Below are 16,946 nucleotides of genomic sequence, written 5' to 3'. Positions count from 1 at the left end.
CCATTCCCTGGCCTTTTAGTGGACCCCCTCCCATGGTCCCAGGGGCCTCCCATTTAGGCACCAAAACTCCCAGCATGCCCCCATAGTAGAACCACAGCTCCCTGCATGCCCCCATAAAGGCATCACAGCATCCAGCATGGCACCACAGCACCTAGTAGGTGCCATGCTGGGTGGAGTGGTGCCTCTTGGGCATGCTGGGTGTTGTGGTGGAGAAGGGAAAGAAGTCCAGAAGAGGAGATGTCTGCAGAATTGGAGACCAAGCGGCCGGGGGTGAGTACTGCCACCTGCTGCCTGACTCTGCCTGAGGGACATCCCGGGGCACCACAGAATATATCCAGGGGCACGTGCCACTGATCTTTGGGGCTAGCAACACCCCTGGGAGTTTAGTTAGGTTAGCTTAGATGTGTACTTAGTAGTGCAGGGCAGGCCAGGCCTGGCTGTAAGTAGGGTTTAGGGATTAGGGTCAGAGGCATATCTAGAGGGGTGCAGTCATGGCTCAGGCCATGGGCACCACAGAAACATGGGTGCCATGTCTCCTCCTGTGCTGCACCACCATGCTTGCCCCTGTCTCCCTATCACTCAGATCAGATTAATTCTGTTATCTGGGGAACATGGCTACTTAATTTATGTATGTAGAGCTCACTTGGCTTAGTGTTAGAAAAGAGGACAGAGAGGGAATAAAGAGATATTTCCAAAAAAGTAACTTCAGCAATATCCCGAGCCAAAAAAACACATGCAACCATAACACATGTACGCAAGAAAGGAGGCTGTTTTTAGAGAAGAAGGGGGATCTGAACGGGAGGGGGAGGGGGGGGAGGTGCAATTTCAGTGTTTTCCATAGGCTCTATATAACCTAGATATGCTCCTGATTACAGTGAGCTTTTAGTTTCAATGTTAGATTCAATGTTAGACTTGTAGTGTATTAGCCAGCAGCAGCAGTACTGTCGGTGTCTCATTCAGTGTCAGAATCTGCTGCCTGTAGTCAAGTCAGTGACAGACTCAGTCTGAGTCTTTGTGCTCTCTATTTTATTAACCAGAGTCAAAACCAGGAAAAGGTCCTCCAGCACCCAAAGCTGAGACACCAAAGTGCACCCTTCCATCCCTCACACCCCAAACATTGTATTTTTTGGTGAATTAAAAAAAAAAGAAGCAAACTACATCTCTTTTTGTATCTGTAGTGTAAAAATCTATATTTTTCTTCCCTATCAGTGAGCTAGCTCCTGCTAGTAGTGTACATTTTGAGCATTAGTTCTCCTCACTGACCATCAGAGATTTAGTGTAGTGTATTTAGTTCAGTTGTTAAGCAGAGCCGCCTGTGTTTATTTTGTGTGTTTTCTTGTCTGTGTAAAAAAAAAAAAAAAGTTTAAAAACACCAACACACCACATGCATATTACTGTTTAAAAACACCACACATTACACACCTTTAATTGAATTTATTGTAAATAAAGTTGAATTGAATCATGAAGGATGTCTGCCAGAGGCAGATGCAGGAGGGACAGTGCCATCCTCGCCAGCAGGTCTGTGGCTGGTCCGCGGCGGAGCTGGGAGGCACAGTGCAGAGGGGACACCATTTGCACCCATTTTCGGCACTGAGGGTCAATGTGTGGTGTGATGAATGATACAGAAATCGAGACTATTAGCAATTCTGTATCGATCAGGCACAGCAGAACAGAATTACATTTTTGGTGTTCTTTGTAAAACAGATGGATTTCCCTCCATTCCCAATGAAAGCAAAAACCCCTCACCCACTTCCCCAGTGTCCTGTTAGTATAGATGAATGTCACATGTGGCTGAACCTCCTGCTGAGACCACTTGGTGCTGACGGAAGCAGGAGATTTGGGCGCATGAGACAAGTGGACAAAAAGGGCGCCCCATTCACTCCCATTATAAATATCGTTTAATGGGCGCCGAACAGGGAAAAAAAGGCGCCGGAGATTATTAACGTTTTAACAAACGGCACCCGGAGATTTTTAAGGATTTATAACTATGTTTGTGATGATTTAACTTTACAAAATGAGCCCGTGACGAATAACGTTTATAAAGATACTAAATCACTATTTCTAAAACATTTATAAAACATTATTATCCACCCCAAAAAAATATTTACATTTTTTTATTTACATTTTTTATTTATTAATCTCTGTAAAACATTATTATCCATAGGGGGTCTTAGGTTTAGGCACCAAGAGGGGGGTCTTAGGTTTAGGCACCAACTGAGGGGTCTTAGATTTAGGCACCAAGAGGGGGGTCTTAGGTTTAGGCACCAACAGGGGGGTCTTAGGTTTAGGCACCAACAGGGGGGTCTTAGGTTTAGGCACCACCAGGGGGGTCTTAGGTTTAGGCACCAACAGGGGGGTCTTAGGTTTAGGCACCAACAGGGGGGTCTTAGGTTTAGCCACCAACAGGGGGGTCTTAGGTTTAGGCACCAACAGGGGGGGCTTAGGTTTAGGCACCAACAGGGGGTCTAGGGGTTAGGGATAGGTACAGGGAGGGTTTTTAATAAACGAAAATATAAGTTTCAGTTTACAAACAGGGAAGATTAACGTTTTAAGAATTGCCGATCTCATACACATTATTTAGTGATTTATAAATTCTTAAAACACTATTTGTAAACGAAATTCTACACAATATTTCTATAAACGATAATACTGTTTATCGTTTACACCACGCGCCCTTTTTTCCCGACGCCCTTTTTTGATGTACGCGGTGCTGACAGCCCCTCTCCAAAGCCAGATAGAACTGGCTGAGATAAGAGCTTCCCTCTGAAAAATTAGAATCAAACAAAGAAGAACTTTAATGTATTTGTAATTCAAAATAGGCTTGTCACAGAAAGACAAAAAATACATTTTCTGATACCCATAAACCAGTTCTATCATCCAACCGAATTACAATTTTCCAACTGTCAGGGGTCAGTCGGGAAACCGCTTTATTCAGCCTGCGCAGACCGAACCCGATAGAATAGGCATGTGTAGCCTCAAGTGATACAGGGTCGCAGGCCGCTTATGAATATAGTCTCAGATTTGCGATACGCCAATCTGCGGCGGAGTCACACTGATGATTAATAAATGTTACATTTTCTGCTCTGAGTTCTGGGGGTGGCAACCTTGCTGCCAGGAGATAACCCCACCTTCCCCCACCTAGTTTGGAGGTAATCCAGCTCCAATTCTAAGATTGTATAAATCTGGGGCCAGCAGAGCCCACCTTGTCCTTCATCATTTCATCTGCTAAAGAAGAGCTTCAAGCATGCGTTCCACAGATGGACCGCACATGCTTTTTTCCAAGGACTCTTAATGCTCATTTAAACTGGACTCTTTTTCTTCATTCTCCAAATGGACTTGTAACGATCGGTGTAACACAGAGAGGATCTGATTATTGGTGATCTGCTGTATCACCAAAAATACAGATACTGTATATACCTGATTATTGATGATCTGCAGCATCACCGATAATCAGATATATTACTAACCTCTGGACACCTGAGAGATATGAGTGTTTGGTGCAACAGTAATACTTTGAGAACAATATCAGGAGGACTGGTACAAAGGCAGTAAGGAATACTGTTAGAGTATGAGTACCTTTCAGCAGCCTGAGAATCTCCCGCAGGGAGGAGTCAGACTGGGAGAGGAAAGGACCAGAGCGTGAGTGACACCAATAGGAGGATGTCCCTGACTGATCTGTGAACTATCTCTTAACTGAGGAGATAGCTCTCAAGGTCGGACAAGCCAGGTCGGCAACACACGGACATACAAAGTACAAAGACAGGAGTCTGATTCGGTAATCCTAAGGCAAGCAGGGTTTGGCAACAGAGTATCAGATATAGCGAACGCCGAACAGGGATGCTCATCCGGATCCCGGATACCCGGATTAACACGGGTATCCGACCTTTTTCAGCTATCCGGGTCGGATCCGGATTCCGGATACCTGGGCCAATATCCGGATAGCTCTATCCGGATATCTGGTCGCATAATCCGGATACCCGCGGGTGCCTCAGGTCATTTTGTCACTCCAGGCGAGAAAACCTGTGGCGCCCCCCCCCCCCCCCCAAGCCCCTCCCCCCCAGGAAAATAATCATAATGCAGCATCGTTTCACCAGAAAATAATCATAATGCGGCAGTGTTTCATCAGAAAATAATAGTAATTATCGTAATTCAGAATCGTAATTCACCAGAAAATAATCGTAATGTGGCAGTGTTTCACCAGAAAATACACTTATTGCAGCAGCAGTTCACCAGAAAATATTCGTAAGGTGGCAGCGTTTCACCAGAAAATACACTTATTGCAGCAGCATTTCACCAGAAATTAATCATAGGGCAGCAGCGTTTCACCAGAAAATAATTGTAATGGGGCAGCGTTGTCAGAAAATAATCGTAATGTGGAAGCATTTCACCAGAAAATACACGTAATCCGAGCAGAGGGAAAGAGTAGAGAGGGAGAGGCAGCATAAGAGGTAAGAGGGGGGTAGAGGAACAGAGAGGGGGAGCAATTGACAGCATAAGATGGAAGAGGGTGCAGAGAAACAGAGGGGAGAGGGAGAGACAGCATAAGATGGAAGAGAGTGCAGAGGAACAGAGAGGGGTAGAGACAGCATAAGATGGAAGAGGGGGCAGAAGAACAGAGAGGGGAGAGGGAGAGACAGCACAGCACTAAAGCACAGGTTTACAGCTTTACCAGCCTACAGCCTAACCAGCTTTCAAAGAAAACTCTAGTATCAAAAGAGCAGGGCACATTCTAGCAGTTATAACAGTACTGGGAGTCTGCACACAGGACAGGAAGTGTTCTTAGCAGCCTGCCTGCATACCTTCTCTTCTGCCTGTGCATGCATTATCATCTCTGGAGTAGTGATGGGTCATTCGCGAATGAGCCGGCTCTTTGCTGCGAACGACAAGAGCCGGTTCTCAGTTTTGAAAGAGCCAATGCCTCAGCCGCCCCACAGAGCTCTGCTTTGCTCTGCAATAAAGGGCGCTGAGGCATGTTGGCAGATGCAGTCCTCCTCTTGCAGCTTGTAGGAGTGTATGGGGCGGAGCAGAGCAGTAGCAGGAGGGATTGCCCTAGTCAGAGAAGCAGTCTGGAATTGTCATGGAGACAGGGGCGGGGCTTTTACTCCAATTCTGAGTGGTGTTTAGTGATATTTAATGAAGAGCCGATTCAGGAGAGTCAATTCTCTGAAAAGAGCCGGAATTCCCATCACTACTCTGGAGCAGAAACGTCCCTTCTCCCGGGCTGTGTTGCTGTCTTGTGCGGGGGCGGGGCTCCAACACGGACACATCACATTCTTCTCTCTGTGACTGCATCTGTCCCCTGGCTGTCTCGCTCCAGTGTCTGTGTGCAGCCAGTGACACAGGTGGGGGTTAGACTGTCGGGGGCATAAGCTGGCTGGCCGCTGGCTCCTGGTTTGACTGGCGTGGGGCGGAGTTAAAGGCTGGGCCACACGGGGTAAACACTTTACCTGTGTGGCTACTGAGAAGAAGGGGCACGGCTTTAAAGAAGGAGCCTGGCAGAGAAGAGCAGTATTGATTGCTCTATTGGCTGGGGAGAAGTGGAGGTGGAGGCACTGCTGAGCACATGGTAGCGTGCCGAGCACCGGGGACTGAGTCGGGAGGTAATATAATACAAAAAAAAAAAAACATGGTCACAGTAGCAGCAGTGGGGAAATGCGCCTCACCACCTCATGGCGCCTCACCACCTCATGGCGCCCCAGGCAACCGCCTATACTTGCCTGGTGGGTGAGACGCCCCTGCCCGCGGGTATCCGATGGATATCCGGATCCGGGTAGGAAAAAGTAATACCATAATTTCGCATTAAACCATACCATAATTTCGCATTAAACCATACCATAATTTCGCATTAAACCATAACAAATGTCTTTTAAATGCGGAAAATGTCAGTTTTTTTTTGCACAGGTAACAATAGTGTATTATTTTCATAGATTCCCCCAAGTGGGAAGAGTTTTACTTACTTCGTTCTGAGTGTGGGAAATATAAAAAAAACCGACGTGGGGTCCCCCCTCCCAGACCTCTTTAACCCCTTGTCCCCCATGCAGGCTGGGATAGCCAGAATGCGGAGCACCGGCCGCGTGGGGCTCCGCACCCTGACTATACCAGCCCGCATGGTCCATGGATTGGGGGGTCTCGGAAGGGGAGGGGCAGCCAAGCTTTCCCCTCCCCCTCCGAGCCCTTGTCCAATCCAAGGACAAGGGGCTCTTCTCCACCTCCGATGGGCGGTGGAGGTGGAGGCCGCGATTTCCTGGGGGGGGGGTTCATGGTGGCATCTGGGAGTCCCCTTTAAAAAGGGGTCCCCCAGATGCCCACCCCCCCTCCCAGGAGAAATGAGTATAGAGGTACTAGTTGTACCCCTTACCCATTTCCTTTGAGAGTTAAAAGTAAATAAACACACAAACACTTAGAAAAAGTATTTTAATTAATTAACCATTAATACTTACCTGTCCCTTTAAAAGCCAGTTCCCACGCAATATCCTCGGAAATATACTATCAGTTACAATGTAACAAAGTTATTACAATGTAACAACTTTGTTACATTGTAACTACGCCGCACCCGACGTCACTCGCCGCTCACCCGCCGCATACGCGTCCGTGCAGCCGTGCAGGACCCGACAGAGCTCTGAGCTATATAGCTCACAGCTCTAAGCATCTTTGAATTTGGGCTCCAAGGAGGAGCCCCATTGGTCCTTAGCAGACCAATGGGGTTCCTTCTGATTTGAAGGAACCCCATTGGTCTGCTAAGGACCAATGGGGCTCCTCCTTGGAGCCCAAATTCAAAGATGCTTAGGGCTGTGAGCTATATAGCTCAGAGCTCTGTCGGGTCCTGCACGGCTGCACGGACGCGTATGCGGCGGGTGAGCGGCGAGTGACGTCGGGTGCGGCGTAGTTACAATGTAACAAAGTTGTTACATTGTAATAACTTTGTTACATTGTAACTGATAGTATATTTCCGAGGATATTGCGTGGGAACTGGCTTTTAAAGGGACAGGTAAGTATTAATGGTTAATTAAGACTATCAAAGGACTTTTTTCGTGGTTATGTTTTTTGTTCAATTAAAATACTTTTTCTAAGTGTTTGTGTGTTTATTTACTTTGAACTCTCAAAGGAAATGGGTAAGGGGTACAACTAGTACCTCTATACTCATTTCTCCTGGGGGTGGGGGGGGGGGGGCATCTGGGGGACCCCTTTTTAAAGGGGACTCCCAGATGCCACCATGAACCCCCCCCAGGAAATCGCGGCCTCCACCTCCACCGCCCATCGGAGGTGGAGAAGAGCCCCTTGTCCTTGGATTGGACAAGGGCTCGGAGGGGGAGGGGAAAGCTTGGCTGCCCCTCCCCTTCCGAGACCCCCCAATCCATGGACCATGCTTGCTGGTATAGTCAGGGTGCGGAGCCCCATGCGGCCGGTGCTCCGCATTCTGGCTATCCCAGCCTGCATGGGGGACAAGGGGTTAAAGAGGTCTGGGAGGGGGGACCCCACGTCGTTTTTTTTTTATATTTCCAATTCCCACACTCAGAACGAAGTATTTCCCTTTAAAAACCATTTTAAAGCTATTTAAAGGGCACTTCCGGGTTTTCTATTCGGATACCCGAATAGGTCGGATACCCGCGGGTAATTTATTCGGATATCCGGATCGGATCCGGATATCCACAAGGTCGATCCGGATATCCGGATCCAGGTATCTGGGTACCCGGATCCGGATCCGGGCGGGTAATGAAAAGCACTACCCGAGCAACCCTGATAGCGAAGTACCGAATCAGTGAACAGAAGAGTGGTCAGGAAAGCAGAAAGTCATCACAGATAATAAACAATGCCTAGTCTTGGGTGTGAGCTCCGTGATCATCAACACCCTGGAACTAGTCTGACATATAACAGAATGATAACACGAGTCCCTAGTCTTAAGTGTGAGGTCCGTGATCATCAACACCCTGGAACTAGTCTGAATTATAACAGAATGGTAACACAAGTCCCTAATCTTGGGTGTGAGGTCCATGATCATCAACACCCTGGAACTAGTCTGAAGTATAACAGAATGGTAACACAATTCCCTAATCTTGGGTGTGAGGTCCTTGATCATCAACACCCTGGAACTAGTCTGAAGTATAACAGAATGATAACACAAGTCCCTAATCTTGGGTGTGAGGTCCTTGAACATCAACATCCTGGAACTAGTCTGACATATAACAGAATGATAACACGAGTCCCTAGTCTTGGGTGTGAGGTCCTTGATCATCAACACCCTGGAACTAGTCTGAAGTATAACAGAATGATAACACAGATTCTGACAATAAGGTCTGAGTGCTTCCACGTAGTGATCGCAACGGCAGACAACCAGCGAATGACCAGCACCCAGTATATATAGCCCAGCGCTCTCCAGCGCCTCCCCTAAGTGCTGGACCAATGGGAACTGGTTGAATCGTCAGCTGACCGGCTTGGTCAGCTGACTCCCTTCTGGCTGTCATAAAAGTTCTGCCTCTCAGCACGCGCGCGCGTCCTTCTGAACCTGTGTGGACTATCAGTCCCAGCCACACCAGACATGTCTTGCGTACCACCCACCGCGCTGGACGCGAAACCAGCCACACCGCTATCAGGGCATGCGGCGGTTTCTCCGCATTCAGCCATACTGACAGATGTAGGCCTACGCGTGCAAACCGCCGCGTTGGATGCGGAATCAGCCACCTTGTTCTGAGCACACGCGGCGGCTTTTCCGCGTTTTCTCACAGTACCCCCCCCCCCCCCCCCCCGAGGAGTGGACTCTGGACAGCTCCTACCCGGTTTCTCAGGATGTAGGGCGTGGTACTCCCTCTTTAATTCATCCGCATGCATGCGGCAATCAGGTACCCATGTTCTTTCCTCAATGCCATAACCCTTCCAGTGAACCAAATACTGTACTGAGTTCTGTACATAACGTGAGTCTAAAATCTTTTCCACTTCATACTCAGGTAGGTCATCCACCATCACAGGGGGAGGAGGAGTAGAATCTACATGCACTGCTGGCTTAAGCAGGGATACATGGAATGATCTCACACCCCGCATACTGGCAGGAAGATCAATGGCATAAGTAACATTGTTGATTTTCCTGGTTACAGGGAAAGGACCCACGAATCTGGGTCCTAGCTTGGGTGAAGGCTGTTTTAGGGCCAAATGACGAGTGGACACCCAGACCAAGTCTCCTGGCCGGAACTTCCACTCTATGGAACGTTTCTTGTCAGCTTGTCCTTTCTGACTCTGAAAAGCCTTCTCTAGATTCTTTTTCACAATTCCCCAAATGTTTTTAAATGACTTTTGCCAAGCCTCCAGAGCTGGAAACGGAGTAGAAGCTACTGGCAATGGGGAGAACCTAGGCAACCTCCCTGTTACCACCTGGAATGGAGAGAATCCAGAAGAAGAGCTTTTCAAATTATTGTGTGCAAATTCTGCAAACGGCAAGAACTTGACCCAATCAGTCTGTGCATCCGCAACATAACACCTTAGAAACTGTTCCAGAGATTGATTAATTCTCTCAGTCTGACCATTGGTCTGTGGGTGGTAGCCCGATGAAAACGAAAGTTCCATGCCCAGCTGATGACAGAATGCCCTCCAAAATTTAGAAACAAACTGGACTCCCCGATCTGACACTATATTTTCCGGAATACCATGTAGCCGGAAGATATGCAGGATGAAAAGATCGGCCAACTCCTGGGCCGAAGGAAGTCCTTTCAGGGGCACGAAATGGGCCATTTTACTGAATCTGTCGACTACCACCCAAATGACCGACACACCCTCAGACTTCGGGAGTTCGCCCACAAAATCCATGGGCAAATGGGTCCATGGTTCACTCGGGGTGGGTAAAGGCTGCAATGTTCCCACAGGTGCCTGACGGGAGGGTTTACTTCTTGCACATACTTCTTGCAGGAGCAGCAGCAGGAGCATGGAAACGCACATCAGCAGTCCAGTTGGTTGTGCCACCCTGCGAGATCAAGGGAGATGCATCAGCCTACACTTATCCCATTTCCTCCACTGGCACGGGAACACCCCGCAAGTATGCCTGCCTCAGCAGCAGCATGAATCTGCATCTGCTGGAATCTGTGTGGAAAATTACTAGTCATTGCCGCCACTGCGCCACTCCCTCAGCGAACCTTGCCTCGCTGTAGCAGAATGAGGGCCTGCCAGCAAACCCGCTCATGATTGTCTGCCAACTCGCTGGAACTCCACCCTGGCGATGTTGGAGAGGCTGTGTTAGCACAGGAGGGCTGTCACCCGCTACATCATGGGTAAGACTGTATACAGTGCCACAAGTCTCCAGGTCATTCCTACTGCAGATTGGGGGCAGATGCAGCAGGTGTGCCTAGTGTTGTGTGCTCCCACCATGTGCTTGCAAGCGCTTCTGCCTAGATACACACCCCCTCCTCCTCCCTCAGCCAATAGAGCAGCAGAACAACACTGCTCTTCCCCACCCCTCCTCCTATAAACCCAGGCTGTCTGTCTGTGTGTACTGGACCATGTGGCTGCTGGAGGGAGGAGGCCCCGCCCCCTGCATACACAGTTAGGAGACTTCCCGGGAGATTTGAAAGCCAGGCAAGGAGGACCATGGCCAAGGAGGACCATGGCTGGGAGACAGCCCTCTGCTGATCCGAGGCTGCCTGCTGGGACTGGGAGATCTGACTGCAAGGCAAGCTAACCCCAGCATCTCCCCCTTTCTAGAGAGCATCTGATATGACCCCCCACAAGCACTCCCTGGAGTCCCAGAACAAGCTGCTCAGGTATGATTGTCCAGAGGTTAGGAACATATTCCTCTCCCTCTCTCTGCTCTCCAAAGGCTTATGGCCCATACTCACGGGCGATAAAAGTGGCCTGTCGCCAGCACACGTGAGCGTGTGGGCGACAGGCCGGCGACAGCTCCTCGCCAGGTCCCTCCGCGTACACACGCGGAAGAGGGACCAGCCGCGCGACGGAAGCTGTCGCCGACGTTCCTCCTCCCCCCGCCGGAAGCTCGCCGGAAGCTCTGCGTACCTCAATGGAGGTTGCTGTCGCTAGTCCGCGTACTCACGCGGACTAGCGACAGCTGCGGCGGAGTTGCGGCGGCGACTGTCGCCAGGCGATTGAACATTTCAATCGCCTGGTGACTTCAGCGACGGGCGACAGTTCGGGGTGCGCGCCCGTTCCGGGCGACAGTTCGGGGTGCGCGCGGCCCATACTCACGGGCAACACGCGCGCCCCGCGTGTTGCGGCGACAATTGTCCCTCGTGAGTATGGGCCATTACATTGCTTCACTGGTATTTACTGCTTTACAACCCTCTATAGCTGAAGCTGATGGGGTTGATAAGCAGCTAATGGCATCTGTTGTTTCTCTATATGGGTTGGGCCTGGCTGTCAGTGTACTTTAACCCTTCCTAAGCTGGAAGAGTCTGTGCCTGTAGTGCTATGGTGGTGGAAGTCATTAGCAGCTGAAGATTTGTGGAGCCACTTTCCCCCATTGGGTGCTGAGTGCTGTTTTTTAATTTGTTTGCGTAAGGAGAGGCTTCGTGTGGAGCGTTTGTTCACAGAGGCAACACTAACTGAAGTCCATGTCACCTGTCAGTCCCCTCCTGCTATCTATCAGTCTGCTTCCCCTGTGTGGAGAGAGAACACCTGGTGCCTTGTTAGTGCTGGCTTCCTCCCATTTATTTATTTACTTTAGTATTTATATAGTGCTGACATCTTCTGCAGCGCTGTACAGAGTATATATTGTCTTTGTCACTAACTGTCCCTCGGAGGAGCTCACAATCTAATCCCCACAGTACTTGTATGTCTATGAATCATGTAGTGCATGTATCTTAGCCTAGGGTCAATTTTAGGGGGAAGCCAATTAACGCATCTGTATGTTTTGGGGATGTGGGAGGAAACCGGAGTGCCCGGAGGAAACACAAACAGACACGGGGAGATCATACAAACTCCTTGGAAATGTTGACCTAGCTGGCATACGAACCAGAGACCCAGCGCTGCAAGGCGAGAGTGCTAACCACTACGCCACTGTGCTGCCCACTATTATTTGTAATATTGGCTCCTTTCATTGCCCCTGGTCAGAAGCTCAGACTGGCAGGGTTTATTCATGTATACAGGTCCTTCTCAAAAAATTTGCATATTGTGATAGAGTTCATTATTTTCTGTAATGTACTGATAAACAGACTTTCCTATATTTTACATTCATTACACACAACTGAAGTAGTTCTTCAACTACCAACCGGGGACAGCCTGCTGAATATGTGGCAACTGCTCATATGTGACACTGGGGACACGCAAACACACTGGGGACACAGAGTACATCGCAATGATCAAAGCTGAAAGGCAGGTATGTATTTGGGAAACCGGGGACAGCCTGCTGCTGAAGTAGTGTAGGTGTTTACACAGACCAGGACACGCAGACACCGGGAAAATCGAGTACATGCAGACACGCAGATACTGGGACATGGGGAGCAGGGGGGGACTGGCCAGAGGGGAAGGGGGGAGATTTCCCCCCAGGCTACCTCTCCTTTAATGATTTAGGGCTGGCCGATCCACCAACTGCTTCGATAATTATCCAATCAGATGAAAATCTGTGCCACCACAAGCATGCCCAATCAACAATTTGACTTATTTTGGGTGGAAAGTAGTTGAATGTATCAATCTGAGATGCTGGGAAATCTCAGGCCGATGTATTCGTTAAGTGCGATAATAACAAACTATGTACGCAATGGAAACCCCGGTGTTTTCCCTCAAAATCTATTATGTACCCCACGGTGCTTGTGCATTTATACTTTACCTGTCATGCTGTCCCTCGAGTATCCTTGCTGTATTTCTGCATTGGCATGACCATGTGACTACCGGTATATAGCACGTGGGGCGCATGTGACTTTGGGATGGGGCTGCCGTGAAACCGGGCCTCTAGTTTGTGTTTTCCCTCCAGGCCAACAGGTCCCAGTCCTCCCCTGATGGGGAGACAGGCAGACACTGGGACACAGGGAAAGCAAACACTGAAGGAAACAGTGGACAAGGGGACAGAGGAAGGGGGACAGAGCACAGGGCATTGGACACCAGGACAGAGGACACAGGTGGACAGAGGACATGGAGACACCAGTGGACACAGGGGGGGTGAGGACACAAGGGGGACAGAGGACACAGAGGGACATAGGTGAACACAAGGGGACACAAGAAGTACAAGAAAGACATAAAGGGGGGCATAATAATTCGGGGCGGGAAGGTGTGATGAATAGCGGAAAAGCCGCCGCATGTTCTGACAGTAAGGCGGCTGATTCCGCATCTGATGCGGCGGTTTGTCCGCGTCAGCATGCGTCTGCGTTGTCTGGAACTGGTGGTGCACATGGGAGGAATGGCGTGGGGGCCGCCGCATGTTCTGACGGTAAGGCGGCGGATTCCGCGTCCAGTGCGGCGGTTTTCCCGCAGCAACATGTGTCTGGGCTGTCTGGACCTAGTAGTGCACACAGATGGAGAGCTACGCGCGCGCGTGCTGCAAGACAAGCTCTTTACACCAATAGGAGGAAGATCAGCTGATCAGGGCGGTCAGCTGATTCCTGCTCAGTCAGTGATTGGTTGATGGGAGCTGGGCGGCGCTGTGGAGCGCTTTACTATATATATCTCCTGCTGTTCAGTTGCTGATTGTCTGGCGTTGCGAATGCCTATGTGTTAGCACTCAGACCTTAGTCAGATCCTTCAGTGTGGTGGAACCAGGAGGACCTGGGAATCCACACTTAGCCAGTTACTGTATATCATCTGTGTTATTCTCTAGTATAGTTCCAGGGTGTTGAGATCACGGCCCTCACACCCCAGACTAGGAATACTGTATATCATCTGTGTCATTCTCTAGCATAGTTCCAGGGTGTTGAGATCACGGCCCTCACACCCCAGACTAGGAATACTGTATATCATCTGTGTCATTCTCTAGCATAGTTCCAGGGTGTTGAGATCACGGCCCTCACACCCCAGACTAGGAATACTGTATACCATCTGTGTTATTCTCTAGCATAGTTCCAGGGTGTTGAGATCACGGACCTCACACCTCAGACTAGGCCTTGTTCTGATATCTGTTATGACCAGTAGCTTTCCTGACTATTCTTCTGATCTCTGATTTGGTACTTTGCATATCTGATACTTTGTTGCCGACCCGGCCTGTCTGACCTTCTGGCTCTCACCCTCCGCAGGGTGTCCAGCCTTTCCGCAGGGGTCCCCTGCGCTACAGAGGGGACCCTGCTCCTTATCAGTCAGGGACTCCCACTCCAGGTGTCCTTGACTGCAGTAGAGTCTTCTCTACTTATTGGACCACCTGCTACCCCGGTGGTCCAAAGGTTACTGTTGCACCAAAACACTTACACACTCAGGTGTCTAGAGGTTAGACATATTTGATTATTGGCGATTCTGCAGATCCCCAATAATCAGGTATATCTGTATTCTTGGGGATACTGCAGATCGCCAAGAATCAGATTCTCTCTCTGGTTGCTGACACCTATCGTTACAGAAGGTCCATAAGACGCCCCTGCACCATGGATGCACCAGGTTTAGTATATTTTTTTTCCTTGATTTTTGTCCTCTAAACCTAGGTGCGTCTTATAGTTCGGAGTGTCTTATAGTCCGAAAAATACGGTAACCAGGATAGAAAGGACCAGTGTGGTTTGAATCATAAGACAACACATTTTTCTTATGAAATCTTTATGGTATGCGTGACTAGGGGCATGGTGGGCGTGACCAGGGGTGTGACCTGGGTGTGGCTTAGGTGTCCCTTTTTCTCACCTCAAAAAGTTGGGAGGTATGGGTAAATGGTTTACTGACCATGGCATTACTGTGCTCAATTGGCCTGCCAACTCTCCTGACCTGAACCCCATAGACAATCTGTGGGATATTGTGTTGAAAAAGAAAAGTAAGTTGAGAGACGCAAGACACAACACTCTGGATGAGCTTAAGGCCGCTATCGAAGCATCCTGGGCCTCCATAACACCTGAGCAGTGCCACAGGCTGATTGCCTCCATGCCATGCCGCATAGAAGCAGTCATCTGCAAAAGGATTCCCGACCAAGTATTGAGTGCATAACTGAACATAATTATTTGAAGGTTGACTTTTTTTTTGTTTTAAAAACACTTTTCTTTTATTGGTCGGATGAAATATGCTATTTTTTTGAGATAGGAATTTTGGGTTTTCATGAGCTGTATGCCAAAATCATCAATATTAAAACAATAAAAGGCTTGAACTACTTCAGTTGTGTGTAATGAATCTAAAATATATGAAAGTCTAATGTTTATCAGTACATTACAGAAAATAATGAACTTTATAACAATATGCTAATTTTTTTGAGAAGGACCTGTACTATGTATAAATATTTTCTTAATCTGGCTCAGTGTTCAGTTTTTCTGTTTGAAAACAACATATGTGTGCACCTTGAGGTATTGTAAGTCTCACCCCTCCTTCCACCAGCACTCATTGGGACCCCCTGTACCCAGTAGTACTCAGTGTAACCCTCCTCCTTCCAGCAGCGCCCAATGTCACATTCACCCCCCCCCCCCACACACACACACACATTCCCAGCAACAGGCAGAGAAACCAAATCCCCTTTTTCTGCAGGACCAGTGTGCCACCAACCCCCATCCATAGACATGATGCCCTCTTCTAAGCAGCAGTGTACCCAATGTGCTACCCACGTTCCAGTTGCAGGTGTGAAAAAGGATGCCAGAAGGCCTGGCAGTATCTGTATTTTCTTGCCATTGATATACACCTGTTATTCATGCCATTGATATACACCTGTCGGTACCATATGGGTGTGTTTGTGTGTGTGGTGGGGGGGGGGGATGGGGAAGGGGCGCCACAGGTTTTCTTGCCTGCAGTGACAAAAAGGCTAGAGGTGCCCCTGCCACCATTTGGTCATGTTAAGCGTACAAAGATGTACATTGTTCTGAGCCCAGAGCATGGTCAGAAAATGCTTTGCTGGAAAGTAATCTGGCAGATGATGAGGTAAATTATAGGTACTGTAGTTATATGCTTCAAGTAATCCAATTAGAAACTCACCAAGTTCCACTGTACATTGAGATGTTTTTCCCAGCTGATCTCCATGGCAGGTGAGGTTTGATCCTTGGATGTTACTACTTGTGGACACACTCCTGGTTACATTGTTCTGTTCTGTTGTTGTCTGATTGTTGAAGATCAGGGACACATTGGCAGCTGGATTACCTTCCAGCCAGCTACACATAAGGTTAACATTATTACCACTGGCCTCTGCAGAGCAGCTCATGTTTCCTTCTGGTCTCCCTGTAAAATATGAGAATTATGTGATCCCAGGACGTGAGTTTGAATAGAATATCACTTATTCAATTTCAGAGGCGCTCTAAAGACAGTCCAGGCAGTGGCTTGCAGCGCAATGATAGAGCAAGGCACAATAAATGACTGTCAGTCAAGGTAAAAAAAAATATATTTTCCCTGCTCTGGAAGAACATTTTAAGGGTCTGGAGAGAAAATGCTTTTTGCTTTCTTAACAATAGTTCTAGTGACTACATCTGCTCAGCCCCTGGTAAACAATCATTCACAGCTTGTATTTATAGACTCTCCCTAGCAAAAGGTTTTATTTATAGTGGTCCTCAGCGCCTCTCCTCCCCCCTCCATACTGGAGGTTTTCAAAACACAGAGTTGATTAGAAAAAGTTTCCTGTCCTGAGAGACTAACAACAAAGGTTACAATTGTTCGAATGACTGTGTCTGCTCAGGAGTGTTTTGTAGACAAGTTAGTAAACAAACATTTGCAGCTAGTTTCTTATTAATGCACAGCATCGTCTTGTGTACGGAGGCACAGCACCTTACAACTAGCCTCACACCATACTGTAAGTGATGCTGCCCCATCTACTGAGCCATTACTGCCCCACTAAAGGACACAGAGTGAAGTGCTATAAGCTGAGGCTGTAAGCACACTCCACTGTCAGTTTTCTGTATGTGTTTTCTGCACACCATGAGCTC

The 16,946-nt window shown here is 48.5% G+C and overlaps 1 protein-coding gene across 1 annotated transcript in view; it reads right to left on the bottom strand.

The window, feature by feature from the left end:
- The window catches only part of LOC137522896 (carcinoembryonic antigen-related cell adhesion molecule 1-like), a 340,663-nt gene that overhangs the window by 54,492 nt on the left and 269,225 nt on the right, over window positions 1-16,946 (bottom strand). Inside the window, exon 6 of the mRNA XM_068243031.1 lies at window positions 16,009-16,248. Coding sequence (XP_068099132.1) covers window positions 16,009-16,248 — 240 coding nt within the window. The remainder of the gene's footprint in view (window positions 1-16,008; window positions 16,249-16,946) is intronic.

Source organism: Hyperolius riggenbachi, chromosome 6 (assembly GCF_040937935.1).
Source record: "Hyperolius riggenbachi isolate aHypRig1 chromosome 6, aHypRig1.pri, whole genome shotgun sequence".
NCBI lineage: Eukaryota > Metazoa > Chordata > Amphibia > Anura > Hyperoliidae > Hyperolius > Hyperolius riggenbachi.
This window is presented reverse-complemented; position numbering and strand designations above follow the sequence as displayed.